General features: G+C 35.8%; 1 protein-coding gene across 1 annotated transcript in view; it reads right to left on the reverse strand.

Annotated features, from left to right (window-relative positions):
- MALRD1 (MAM and LDL receptor class A domain containing 1) overlaps window positions 1-12979 on the reverse strand; it is a 242574-nt gene extending 229595 nt beyond the window's left edge. Inside the window, exons 1-5 of the mRNA XM_039388522.1 lie at window positions 12817-12979; window positions 8638-8778; window positions 4384-4478; window positions 4143-4304; window positions 797-890 (exon numbers count right to left, since the gene is read on the reverse strand). Coding sequence (XP_039244456.1) covers window positions 797-890; window positions 4143-4304; window positions 4384-4478; window positions 8638-8778; window positions 12817-12979 — 655 coding nt within the window. The remainder of the gene's footprint in view (window positions 1-796; window positions 891-4142; window positions 4305-4383; window positions 4479-8637; window positions 8779-12816) is intronic.
- Between the last annotated feature and the right edge of the window lie 1791 nt (window positions 12980-14770).

Below are 14770 nucleotides of genomic sequence, written 5' to 3' on the forward strand. Positions count from 1 at the left end.
AATATGGAGAGCATTATTTTGGATTACAGTGAACACAAACCTAATCACATAACCTAGTTTGGTCTGTGTCAAACGCTGCTTCCATACCTGAAGTTAAGTTTGAAGTCTGAACCCTCAGTGCCTGTGCTAAGAATAAGAGGAAGAAAAACAAAAGAGGTGTTTTGACTGTGCTCAACTGAGGATGTGACATGGGTGCACAGGGCAACACTCTTGTGCAATACGGCACAGCAAGCAATTTAATTTATGCTAGGATGGGTAGTATTCCTTTCCCATGAAAATACATCGGGTTGAAAGAGAAATAGGAAATGTTTTGCTAAAGAATCCTGACACGCAGAGATGCTCTGACTGGAGACATGACTGGCCTGACATCACAACTCCTGGGTGTAGCAGAGCAGAACAACACAGCCGCTCTGCCCAGCTGAGGATCAGGACCTCCACGCGTTTAGAAATATACACAAGTGCCTTGGGAATCTCCCTAAAGTCAGCCCCAAAGCTGGCTGAACACATCAATTCTTCGGCCAAAAACAGTAGACCTTTTCTGCCCACTGAGCCCTACATTTATACTGTATCATATTTCTTAAAGTGTTTATTGTCTTTCTTTGTAACTGTGTTTAAATGTGAAAAGACAGATGATTGCTTAGGGAAATAAAAATGAGTCAGATGAAAACACTTTTGGAGTTTAGAAAGCCTTTGAATAGCAAAAGGATTTCCATTGTGTTTTCTAAGGAAATCTAAGGAAATCCAAGGAAAAGACAAAGTAAAACGACCTGCCTCCTGAAAAAACAGGTAATCTTACCATATGCCAGGGAACATCCTTCACTGAAAGTAATATCATCAATGGCAACAGTTTCATCTTGTCTCTGGGTCTCCACCATCCCCCAAAAGATAACCTAAAGAGATCAACAGCAAATCAACAAGAAATCGAATTTACCAGTGTCATGGACAAGATGAAACACCTCACAATACATGCCAGTCTAGTCCACAGAGTTTCTATTGGAATTATGAGAACTTAAATCCCACACTTAACAATTTTTGAGGATTACCATCCTGGTTTTTTCACACTTATGTGGCTCGTCAGCACAGATATATATACTAATTGTCTTACTCAATATTGAAGTAACTTTTAACAAGAAGGATTTGAAAATCACAATAAAATGCCTTAAATCAAAGCAAGAATAGTGACAGTTAAAGATTAAAACACAAAGAATTTTGTGTTTTATCTAGCTACTATTCCACCAAGGGCTGGAAATGTGAACATTTTCTGGTTGGTTTCATAATTTATCAGAGACCTGGAGCAAAGTCAATCAACAAATACCATTAGTCAGATGCCTTTCATCAAGTTTTTAGCCAAAACAAACTGTGAGGAGTACTTGGTCAACAGTTATTCTGCTCTAATGTTACAACAGTGATTTTTTTTCCACCCCTAAAAAAATCTTCTCTACACAAGTTGTTACAAATATCTTATATTTCATCTTAAGGGCAGATTTTAATCTGCATTTGTAAATGCACAGGCTACTACAGGTTTTCTGCAGTGGTGTACAAGGGGAACTGGCTGATCAACCACAGTCCTTGGGAAAACCCAACAAAAAGCACACCAATCAAAATAACAAAAAAAAAAAATCAATCTTATGGATAACATTCCTTAAATTATTCCTTAGGCAAACCTTGGGATGTCGGAGCTCCAGGATTTTCCATAGTCTTGGCTGGGTGTACATTTTAGCTCTTAATAGCGAACGCACAGTGTCAGCAATATTTTCTCAGATATTACTTTGAAAGTTCAGCAACCATTTTCTGCATAGTTTAACAGATTGTAGCAGAAAACATGTATTTATTCTATAAATTGCAAAGAATACAGTATTTCACTGTACAAGATGATACAACTTAGATAAGGATATGACCATTATGTTAGAAGTTGGAGTTTTTTGAGGGTTGGAATTCTTTGTGTTTTGTTAATTTGTTTTTCTTAAGTTGTAGTTGGCTTGCACAAGAAGTATAACAGCCATATCACATGCAAAAATATGTTTCTATGAGTGAAATGCAGCATCTTGGAAACTTGTTCATTTGATTTGTTTTAGAAAATAATATCTTGAACTCTTGAATTCTGCTGCAATGCTACATACAGTTAATGTGTACTTTCATGACATCATCAGTTGAAGGACAGTGTATTCATGTTTTCTTTTTCTATCATTACAGAGTTTTAGATAAGTTTCTAAAACAATATAGTGAACCATTTTATAATTAGAAATACAAGAAATTATTTTTAGTATCAAAGATTTGACAAATACTTAACCTTTTCAGAGTTATGTTTCATTTCAAAGTCAAAATTCAGTTATTAATAATTTAATTTATAATACGCATTTAACTGTATAATATAGCTTGCGGTTAGGGCTTCATAGTCACATTTTATTTCAAAGCAAGATAAAGTGATTTAGACAATGTGAAAGAGGGGCTGTCTCACTTTGCTGGTACAAAATCAGAGACTGCTTCAAGTTCATATTCTGCTAGACCATGAGCCTGTATTGACCTGTGTTTCCCTAAAACTCACGAACACTAAGCCTTGTCTTAACTTCCTCACTTCCAGAAGAAAATAATGTTAGATGCCTCCACCTGCTCTTGTGTCTAAAAAAGACTAATCAGTGAGCCCCAAGCCTAGAACCATTTCTCTTTATGAAGTCTGGGAGACAGAAATTTGTTCTCAGTAGAACACAGCAAAAGTAGCTTAGGAGAGCAAACCATGATACAGTTCTCCAAACCCCAGCCAAACCAGCCATACTGATCTTGCCTTGTGTTGAGTAGTTAAACCACTGACAGTCTTTGTGTTTCAGAATTCCCTAAAACAGAGATTTTTAAGTTTTGAAACAAAATCTCCTATTCCATAAAGATAATCAATATATTTTATTTTTTTAGTAGGAAGAGACTAAGTATTTGACTATTAAATATTTAACATCAAAATGAGGAAAAAAAAAAGCACTGGAAGTTCAGAGATTAATTTTAATTAAAATCTCACTTCAAGTGTGTTTGCAAAATAGCAAAGACATTAAAGCACCCTATTTCCAAAAGATTTGTACACCCAAATAAAAATTATTTTTTTCTCATAATTATTTGCCATAGAAACTTTAATGATCAACATTTTATCTTGAAAAATTCCACAGACATCCCTGTAGGCTGAACATCTTGTCATATAAAAAGAAAAAGTGCAAAAGGGCAAGTGAATTGCATCCACTTGTATGACAGTGACGTCTTGCACATTTTCACTGGAGCAAAAATGTGCAAAGAAGAAATTTTACTCAGACTCTAGGTTTGGTGAGGTGCTGAGCTGTATTTCTTAAGCCAATTGTAATGATTACTGCAGTAAGTTTGACATAGGCCTTTTTAAAGCTGGAGTAAGGTTTGAGCAGGTGAGCATTACTTCAAAAATTCAGATCCTGTTGGATGCTTTAGCACAATATGCAAGTCAAATAATTATGTTACACATATGGTTTATTGAAATGAGGTCATGCTTCCACGCCTTCAGGCTTGTATGCTAACCAACTTCACAATAACTGCTGTAGAAGGAAAGCCCTCTCATTTTCTTCTCTGCTCCCCACATTCTCACCAGTATTATGCACAACAGTGAGTATACATCATCTACAATATTATAGCCTTAAGTTACATTTACTGTACTAAAGTTTTTTGTAAATACACATGTAAAAACATTTAAATAGCCTATGATATTTGCATTGCAAAACACCCCTATAAAACTATCTTACAGTATAAAATTCTGTTTCTTATATAAATGAAACCTTGAATTTATCAGTACAGTTAGACTGAGGCTAAGGGAATACTGCACTGAAAGTTAAGATCACAAGTATATCACCTCTAAGGACTGGTAGATAATTATGACTCAAAGAGACCAATTGTTTTGTTTAAGACACATGCACAGTTTAAGCAAATTTTGGTATTAGTTTTAACACCACTAAGAGATAAGAACAAGAAATATTTTTTAATGCTAAGTAGGATTTTCCAAATGGCTTTTCTCTTATTTACCTCATGATAATGCTTTCTTTCCATTTACAAAATATTTAGTTTTAACCTATTAAAAAAGACCCACAATTCAGAAACCATTTAACAAGTGTCATTTACAGTAACTTCAATTTACTAACCTCAAACTTCTTGGTGCTATTGATTGTTACGGTATCTACTTTCCACTGACTTTGTAGTTCTCTTGAAACTTGCCAGATACTTGTAACAGTATCTTCAGAGTGCTTTTGAAGTCCCACCATCAATGTTCCACTCATTTGACTGACCCAGTAATGAAATCTAATCTAGGACAAAAAAAGGTCTGATTATTCCAGGGAAATACTATGATAAACAACGTAATACAAAGACTATGCACCAAAATACCTGGCAGACACGTTCTTCATCAGTTGGAAGGAAAACATTTGTCCTTAAAGTTGCAGAAGAGGACTGCATTTCAGGGGACAATGAGAGGAAATAAGCTATTAAAAAAAAAAAAATAGAAAACTTAGAAGCTTGGGAAAAAAATCCTAAAAACCAATAAAACAAGAAGAGGCACACATACAGGTATAAATTAATAACCAAAAAGCCACCTAGATTTTTTTCCCCAGAAAATATTAACACTTGTAGCCATTGCGTGCCAAGCTTTTTTCATGTTAAATATAGTTTATTTATTTATTAATTTATTCATTATTATTATTGTTATGTTCCATGTTCCAGCTAAAATTTTAAGTAAGGTTCCAAAATGCTTCATTTGCTGCATGCATACTCAAGTTTGAAGTGCAAAATTTTGGGACAAAGAGAGACTAGCTCAGCAAGCTGATCAAAGACTTTAAATCCCAATTATTGAATAGATTACATATTCCATGCCTAAACACCAAACTGCTGAAACTAACTATACAGACTAATCATAGATTTATCATGACAGTTCAAGTCTTTAAGGAGATGGTGGAAAATGGGAGAGGAGACTGTGGTGATCTTACAAGTTCTGCATATGTTCAGATAGGTGTCTGGTTTTTGGCTGCTCAGAAAATTGCCTCACTGCAAAGAGGAGGTTGTGGTATCCCTGTACACACTCCCAATATACACAATTTTCTTGGGAATTTCAAAGCTACCATTAAAAATACCATTACCTTTCCATTTATAAAACAAGTCCTTGCTTCCCTTGAAAGTGTAACAGATTAACAAGAGTCAGTAAAATATGGCTGTTGCCATACCTTTTGACTGACCATGTCTCTTCCTGACAATACTGTTTTAGATCTTATAAAAGATGGAAGGTAACCACTCTATTTTAGGATAATAAATACAGCTAGTCAAAATTTGGCTCTTTCTGAACACAAAGATTTCAGAGATGTTAGATGTTAAAGAATGCAAGGGGGAAAATAAAGAATAAAAAAATGCTCAATCTCCTTTTTAATTTCTTTTATTCCTTTCCCTTCTCTCCTCCTTCCCAAACTCCAAGCAATGTCAAGTAAACTGTCATTCTCTGACATTAACATGTAAATGAAAGGAGGAAGATGAAGGAGGAAAAAAGCCAAGTGGTCCCCAAGGAATAAAAATGTCCTAAAAATAAAGATTATTACAGAAACCAGATATGTCAAAATATCTAAACACTTCATTTATTAAATCACCCGTCTTGACCTTTCGTCCTTGTGTGCAACTGGAAAGTCACTGACCAAGCACCACAAGCCTAGCTCAGTGCTGGAGCCATCTGAGAATCCCCCACAAAAAAGCATTTTGTAGCCTGCTACCAGAGCAATGGTCATGCTCCAGGTTTTAGACCTTTTGTGACTGCTCAGGCAGCACTTTCAGAGCCTGCCAGCTGCAAGGATATTCTTCCTACCCACAACAGATGGCTTGGTGCCTCTGCAGAGCCCTGTCCCTGACTCCAATCTGTTCCACTGGATGTTAACTTCCATAAATTTTTGAAATTTTTCTTTTAGTTACCTAAAGATAAATGTATCTAAGATTCAAAAACTTATTTTTCACCTGCCACAGGAATTTTAAGTTTTACACAAATGGAAGAGAAATAATCATTTTAAGAATTTCTTTGAATAGTGATTTCACATTAGACCTCTGCATAGATGAGAATTTCATTTAGTAAAAACAGGTTGTCTTATTTTTTTTTAAAAACAGTTGTCATTGGTCTGTTCAACTACCTTTTCAGTGAAAAAAAAAAGAATCATGAGAGACAGCACTAAAAAACCATGTTGGGTTCTAGTAAATTATTACATAAATCTTCAAAGGAGTTACATCTACCAAGTGATCTTTGCTCTTCTGCTAACGTGCATGTATTATTCTGATGTCAGGAACTCTTCCCTTTAACACTCTGCCATAGAGCACACTCTGCTCAGTTGTCACCACACAGAGTCATTTCCAGGTTTTAAGCAGGAACCAACATAAAACTGATTACATAATCTCTTGAGTAGCCAGCCATGGAAAAACTCAACTAACTGCCATAAGAATATAATTATTTCCTAGGTGATTAGCACCAGCAGTCAGGCAATGAAAGTACAGTTTAGACGTTCTCTAGGTAGAAAAACAAATTAACTAAATGCATTTAAATCTCCTTAGTCATTCAGTTCACATATCTGAGTGTACAGCCTCTTGAAAGCTGAAAAGGTACAAGTATTTGAACTTTCTTTTACCTGAATAAAATAACTTAGATTAACATGGCTACCACACAATTCAGACATGGAAGATACAACAGTCACTGACTGCCCAAAACAAGTAAATGTGACTGAACTGTTCAAGTGACTAAGCAGTTTGCTTTGTCTGTAACAAACCCTTTGGGTTGATGATTCTCAATATTTTGTCTACATAAGTTAAATTTTCTGCTCTCCACCAGTTCTTTGCAAGATAAGGTAACCATTTTTATGGTTATAACCAAGAGTATCTTTCCGGTCTTCACTACATCCTGATATGGTGTGTGCTACCAATCATGCACAAATCCTAGAAACTTCAACTAGAGTAAGACTGTTGACTGTAAGACTGTAATTCTAACCAAGAGTTTGCTGTATTTGTATTCCCTGGTACTTTTGTACCTTTATTTTTTTAATTGTGCTTCTTGATGAGAAGAGCTGTTATTATTTTAAAGATAAATTATTACACAACTTACATACTTGAAATAAAGCTTACATTTATGAAAATATTTGGTAGTTGCTCAAATTTTTTTGCCAACATCAGTTTAAATCAATATTTATTTAAGAGCAGCCTTATTTTCAGAAGCAAAGTGCACAGAGCAGGATGTGCTTGCGTGCTACACTCAAGTAAAACCTGAAGTTGTTAAAAAGCACATCATATGTATAAAGTTTCCTAATTACAAAGCATCATGAGAATTGTCCACTTGCAAGAAAATATAGAGTGGGGTTTTTTGCTGATGTTTTTCGGTGAGAATAATTTAAAGTTGTATTCCATTTTCATCTGCTTATTTCTAAGCAAGTGTTCCAGATGTTAACCTTGAAACCACCAGCTCATACTCATCATTACATGGAACTTCTACCTGTTTGGTAGCTTATGCAATGTGTAGGAGGTGCTGCTTTCTTTAGAACAGCACAGATTTCCAGACTCCCAGACAAGCACAGTTTGGAAGAGAGGTGTAAAACACCTGGGCTAATCAGTCTCACAACAACACTTGCATCCCACATAGTTATGTGCTTATACACTCCCAACACTGCCTTCAGGTGCCTGCACTGGGGGCTGTCACAGCACTGCTTGTACCCACGAGAAGAGAGAGGGAGCAGATGGAAAGGAAGGGAAGGAGAATAACAGAAAATATGGAGAAGAGAACTAAACAGTTATTAGTTCAACCAGCTCACCCCTTTACCATGAGATCAGAAGTCCCCATCTATTCTTTCCCTACTTCCTTGCTTGCTTACAAACAAGCCTTCCAACAGCTTTGGAAAGCAGAAGAAGGCTTGCTGCAGCTAAAAAAGTGGCTTGACTTAGCTAAAAAGTTATGAAGAAAATCATGTATAACAGAAGGAAGAAGACAGGTTTCAGAAAGCAGGATTAACCTGGCAATAGGAAAAGTATAAGGGATATATTTTATCTGAGGACAGAGAAAAGGAATTAGTTGAGAGACAGTCTTTGAGGCAAAATGGAATTGGAATAAGATCTAGATAAAAACTGGCTCAAACAGGGTATCAAAGCTTACCCTGTCCCCAGACACAAAGCCATCTTCTCTCAAAACATTTGGAGCATTAGCCACAGATAATAGATCCACACACTCCAGGCATTCACCAACCCAAGAAAAACTGAAAATAGGTCTTAACATTTCTAAACTTTGCAATCATCAAGGCTGACTTTATCACCTCATATCTCCAAAACAGGTAAAGATTACTCAGGTAGATAAACACTACTCTTGTAACTGATTACTTGCTCCTCTATGATAACAAGAATTGCTAAAGGGAATACTGGGGTTTTTGTAGGTTTTTTTTTGTTTTTTGTTTTTTGGGGTTTTTTTATAGTTCTAGGTCTTTGCAATTGCTATCACCTAAAAACCTAGACACAAGTCCTCAGAAAACGTGTGGCAGAATACAATTGAACTATCAGTAAAATAGCAAAAATAAGTAAATCAAACAGAAAACTATATAATTTGTAACAGTCCATGGTTTCTGCAAAGAACATGAGGATTCTTACTGCTCTCATTCCCACTGTGGTCAGAGTATGGTGGTCCTATGCCAGATTGACCATTTCTTCTTATCCATCCAGGTTGTAAATTAAATTCATTAAGAGCTCTGCATAGATTGGTTTCAAAATCACACTTGTCACAGGGGAAACCTGAATTGAAGCAAACAAACAAAAAATTAAAAGCTCAAAAACAGAAGCAAAAGGATATGTTTTCACCATCACATGCTTTCTAATTAGCACACAGGAAAATTTCGAACAGACTCCTGTAAAAAAGCAAGAAAACCCAGAATTTTTAAATAATGAACAAGGAGAAACAGGGCAGTGGAAGTGAGATGAGAGAGAAGAAACAGAAAAAAAAACCAAAACAGACCACCAAGCCCTCCTTTCACCAAACCAAATCCAAACTAGTCTCTTTATATTATATTACTATAACATATACTTTTTTCTTCACATATATGGGTGCAGCTACTTATTTGCAGGAAATTCTCCAAGCTAGCATGGTTTATATGCAGAGGCTATTTTTAAAATACACTGCAGCTATCACGTGAAGAATTTCAGTATGTCCTCTGTTTGTCCAGGGTTCTTGCATAGAAAAACAAAGACTTAACACCAGGAAATAATCAGACAGCAAAAATATTTTTTTTCTATTCCACTAACAACAGAAGGTGAGACTCATCATATGACATACTTCAAAGTTTGCCAGTGCTCATAATCTTTAGAAAGTTGCTGTATTAAATTAGAAACCACATCATTTAGAGAAGAGTTGAGTCCTCAGAATGACATAGTCTCCCCACTTGCCTTTCCTCTGCCTTATTTCTTGCAGTGCATGTAGCAACGTGGTAAAGATGGATCATTTTTCCCCCTTCCACATTCCTCTGTAGGGCAGCATAGGTTAGAAAAGGGAGGCAGGAGATGTCTTTCTGGAACAGACCCCAGTCTGTTGTACCAGTTCATTCAGGAAAATTGAGGAGAGTATGCAACCAGATAAATAATTGCTTACTGGGATGGAGGGACAGAGGTTTGTTTCTGCGTGGGTGTCAGATAACCCTTTATGCATCATATCCAAGCTGAATGAAAGAGCTTGCATGTGCCTGACAGGCTGGACAGACCCATTCCTTGAACCATTTATTGTAGTCATGGAAAGATTTAATTTTTTAAAAAAAAGCATAAGCAGATGCATCTGTGAAGAGCAAACTTATTGCAGCTTCACCCCAAACAGAACGGCTGGTAGGTGGCACTGTCTCCAGATTTCATGTGCTATGTGGAAACTTTCACCCTCCTTTTCCCTTACACAGTGGAGGAAGATGAGTTCAGACCCTGCCTTCTAATTGTGATTCTGGTTAGACAGGAGCTACAATGCCTTAACACACCCTCTCAGATTGGTTCCAGCCCCTGTAAATGCTTTTGGCTTATTCTATATTATCATAGTTCACCAATAGTTTTAAATAAAGTTACCACTGCAGCATTTATAGTCACATTACGATGTTCAATTTCATGGCTCTCATATTCACATCAGTTTACTGCAACAATTAAATCACAAGGTAAGAGAGGGGAAAACAGAAATAATTCATGTAAGCATTCCAGACTCAAGTTAATGTGCAGATTGGCTGATTCATCAACCAACTTTTTATTGCTGCTTTAATTCCTTAGCTCTTTAAGTGGCTGAAAAGCGTGTCAGTTGTTCGTCAAAACCACAAACACTGTTGAAGCATATCTGCTTCACATTGCACAAAATGAACCAAATCATATTCCATATTTCCTCAGGAATTTTCTCATAGCTGAAAAAACAATTGCAAAGCAATATTCACAAATAACAGGAATGTTACCTTTTTTAATTAAAAAAATAAATCCTTGATCATTCATTATTATTTTCCAAAGCAGTATTCATTTTCACAGAAAATACAACTTAAGAAGCAAGCCAAAGCAAATTTGCTGGAAGTTTGACTAAAAAATGTAAAGTCACTGCTTAGAGAGGAAAAGTCCAGAAGGAAGGAATATGTGGGATGTTCTAGATAATTTCTGCAGAGTTTCCTGTGAAAAAAACAAATATTTAAAATAACCTCTAAGGAAAAATTCCAAGTCTCAGAGGAACAGTCTGCAATTTAAGGTTCTATTTCAAGTGTGCATATGTATAATATCTCAGTTTGTGATATTATGTGAGCAAAACATTTTTAAGAGTAGTTAGTTTTCATTCCTTCACTGGTGTTTTTGCAATATGAAGACCAAATTAACAATAAAAACTGAAATTCCATCTTTTAGATATTTTCACTGCAGATACTGACTTAAACCTGAATAGAGCCCAGAGAAAAGAGCAGGAACCTGTCATCGACATAAGATCAGGAGCTGAAACCTAAGTGGAAAAATAGTTTTGCAATAATCTCAAATCAGAAGAAAGTGGCAGCAGGATGAATCTTCAATTTGATACAGCCAGATCTATATCTTTATATCTGACAGCTGACTTATCTCCTGGAGTAACCCAGAGAATTATCCAAGCAGTTCCAGCACACAGCCTGTCTCTCAAAGCCTAGTTCTACACCTTTTCCTCAGTCCTATTAAAATACAACATAATTTAATATTTAATCTTTTACAGAGTCCATATGCTCATTTTTCTAAATCAGTCTTTGGAACAACCTTTAATTCTTTATTTTCATATAAGCATTTATCTATAGCAGTATTCCCTCAACAAACAGGTGCAAAAAGCTACTGTAAAAATTAATGGAAGAATGCACCTCTTGTTCTATATTCTACAATCATAACAGAATGTGCTGCCTGGAGGAAATGCCCTTTCCAGGGAAACCAAGTACAATGAGGATTTCAAAGCTATGCAGTGAAACTTAGCATAACCACCTCTTGTGCAAATAATAAAAAAAATACGCTAGCCTGAGACGTGTTAGACATGTCAGGGAATTCAACAGACATATTTTCCAGCCATTGCCATTTAATACATTTTTGTACAGCACAATAAACTAACACAAAAAGGAATTGATATCTAATACAATCTTAACAATTGTCTTATTTGCAGAGACATAAAAAATCGATTCTCCTGGAGTTGATTCTGACTCCTGTCCCAAACAGATCTCTGCATACTATTTGGATAAAACAGAGAGTCCTACTGGAGGAAGAAAAACTTTGTGTACATGAGCACACAATTGTAATTTGAAGAATCTGGATTTAATTTACTGCTCTTTCTCACAGATTTCAGCTGCATTCAGTGGTAGCTGACATGATCTAATTAGCATTTTCAGAGTGCACAGAAAGACACAGGCTCCTCCATGGACAATCTATTTCGTACTTAAAGCGAAATGTTAAAATCCCCACAAATATGCTTGCTTTGTTGTACAGTGAGTAGATGAACCTATATAGGCTTTTAGGCAGAATTATAATTTTTGATAAATTTAAGCTCTTCTTTGGACTCCAGAACCAGAATCTTCAAGGAGAAGGACTATCTTATCCATCCAGACTGTAAATTAAATTCATGAAATACTTTGCATAGATTGGTTTCAAAATTACACTTGTTGCAGGAGAAACCTGAATTGATGCATGGTATGAAATTATTTGCAGCATCATTTTAGTACAGTATTCTGGAAATACTAGAATTCTGATGCTAATTTACTCAGACAGCGGTAGTTAAAATGCACTCTCACTACTTTGATCAATTCTTTACAGGAAACAGCAGCAACTGTTTTTGTAACCTCTGAATGTGACAAAGATTAAGCTAGGATAATCAGTTCCTGAATTCAAGAAAATTTCCGCCCTTGCCTAGACTTTTAAAAAAAAAGGAAAAAAAAAAAGAAAAAGGCTGCTGTTGCCTGTACCTTGGTCTAGATATTTTGGATTAAATCTGAATTCTATCAACAAATCTATTGCAATTTAAGGAGAAAGGTATTACTTGTTGAATCTCCATTGAATTTGGATGAGGAAACACTTTGCTATAAATATCCTTATGAAGATTTATGAGAGACTTGCACTTTAGAGATGTTGAAAATTAAGCAGGAAAAATCAAATTGAAGCTGGAAGAAACTTTCTTCAAAAATTTAATGAAGAAGAGGGTAAAAAAATCCCCAACCAATCAAACAAAAAAGAATTCCCAAATATTTTTGAAACATAAAAAAATCCTCCCTGGTTCTCTCTGCTGACACGTTCAATTATCAAACTATCACACTTGTGCTGAAGCCCACTCAGACTTACCTTGTTTCTCCTCACTACTGTCTCCATACTGGTTGGTGGAAATGCACATTTCTCCAGGTGGAGCAGAGGAGCCATCACCACGTTGGCACCCATTTCCTATGGATGACTGAGTATTTACCAGAGCAAAGTAATATAACACACAGAAGTATGTGAGTCTATTCATGGGCTATATTACTACCCAAGCTTTCACTTGGAAAATAATTACTTTAACTGTCTAATATTGGTCATGAAGTGTCTTTGACCAAGCTGTGTTTACACACATCTCTCTGAATGATGTTTTTAGTACCTCACTTTCTGAATCTGCAGCTTAAGGGAAATATGATTTCTGCTTAAGCAGTGACTTTCAACCCTGTGTGTCTTGGGATAATATTTAACTGAATTATAACATTGGTTTATGACTAAAAAAATTTGGCACATGTTATGCAAGTCAACTGTATATCATTAACTTATTGATCGTATTTATTGCCCAATGGTTTGAAAATACATTAGATAAGAAAATAATAGGGAAACAGAGTAGAATTACTAAATGACCAACATTCATAAAGATCTCTCTTTGCACAGAGGGAGGTGGCAAATGATTACAAAATATATGAAGAGTTTGTGCATCAAATGTAAAAAACAGTTGAGAAATTCAAAGTTGATTTTGCATCAGAAGGATTGGAAAACTTCCTTCTCTTGTACTGGTGGAGTCCTTTCGTATGAGGATGTCTTAGTAATGTGTATCACCATGTTCTGTGTTTCACTGAAACACACTGGTTCTGGCAATGCTTTTACACAGATGATGTAAGGATCTTCAAATGGAAGAAGGAGAGCGGGGATGGAGACCCAGACAATTGAAAAAAACCAGCCTTGTAAGAGAATATTGAATCAACTTGTTTCATTCAGCCTAGAACCACATGAAAACAAGGAAGTTATATTAATTAAGTACCTTAGGCACTCTAGGGGAGACTCAAACCTAGGGGAGAGAGACATAGTAGAAAAAAGAGAAGTTGATTGCAAAAGTTAAAGGACAGTATTAGTCCAAGGCAAATGACAGTAAGAACTAGACAAAATTAGACTGACAATCATGTAGGGCTGGTATTCCTTTAATAGGAATAGTAGGATGAAAAAATTGTAACTCCTTTATGACAGACTTGTATTACTTTACTAAAAGGATCATACCATTTCCCAGGTGGCAGCTTGTAACAAGTAACTGATGCCAGCAGGTCTGGAGATTTCATCACCTGCAAATTCACAAAATCAATTAGGGGGAATGCACATTCCACTGTGCATAACTACAATTTGCCTATTAGCCCTGGTAGGAAGAATTATGATATATCTCTGCAACTAAAGCATGTTCCTTGGAAAGCACAAGTGCTATACTATCTGCAAAGAGAAACAGGCAGCCTCTGCCTGGAAGCTTATCAATTATTGCAGCTCTGTATTTTCATAATGTAAGAAATCTCTTGGCAGGGTACAAAGATGACTACTCCAACATCGCCTGAAGGTGAGTAGTGCAAGATCTGTTGCAACTTCCTATTATCTACAACACCAGAGGCAGGTACATGTTTATTGTAATAAAGGTTCCTGTTCTGCCTAGAAAGCATTTTCCAGTTCATTTGGTTCAACTCCACCCTTTTCATCACTATTTCTGAGGACATCATTTTATCTGCTCTATTTTAACGCTTTTTCCTCAGGTCATAGAGCTGTTTGGAAAACTTCCTGATGAAAAGCAGAACTAAGAATAAATTAATTAAGACTTCATATATATATATGTGTGTGTGTGTGTGTGTATGCATTCCTCAACAATATGCATCATTGAATTGTTTGTTTGCATTCTGTTAAGTACAGCTTATATTAGGAGCTTACATTACAAAAAATAAATTATGCCATATAATGTCACGTTACTACATTTGCAAAGGCTTAAATATTTGTGCTATTCAGCTGCTTTGTTTTCCAATTGATTTTCTCCAAT

Source organism: Pipra filicauda, unplaced genomic scaffold, assembly GCF_003945595.2.
Source record: "Pipra filicauda isolate LSUMZ 115617 unplaced genomic scaffold, ASM394559v2 scaffold65_size3143899_pilon, whole genome shotgun sequence".
NCBI classification, from domain to species: domain Eukaryota; kingdom Metazoa; phylum Chordata; class Aves; order Passeriformes; family Pipridae; genus Pipra; species Pipra filicauda.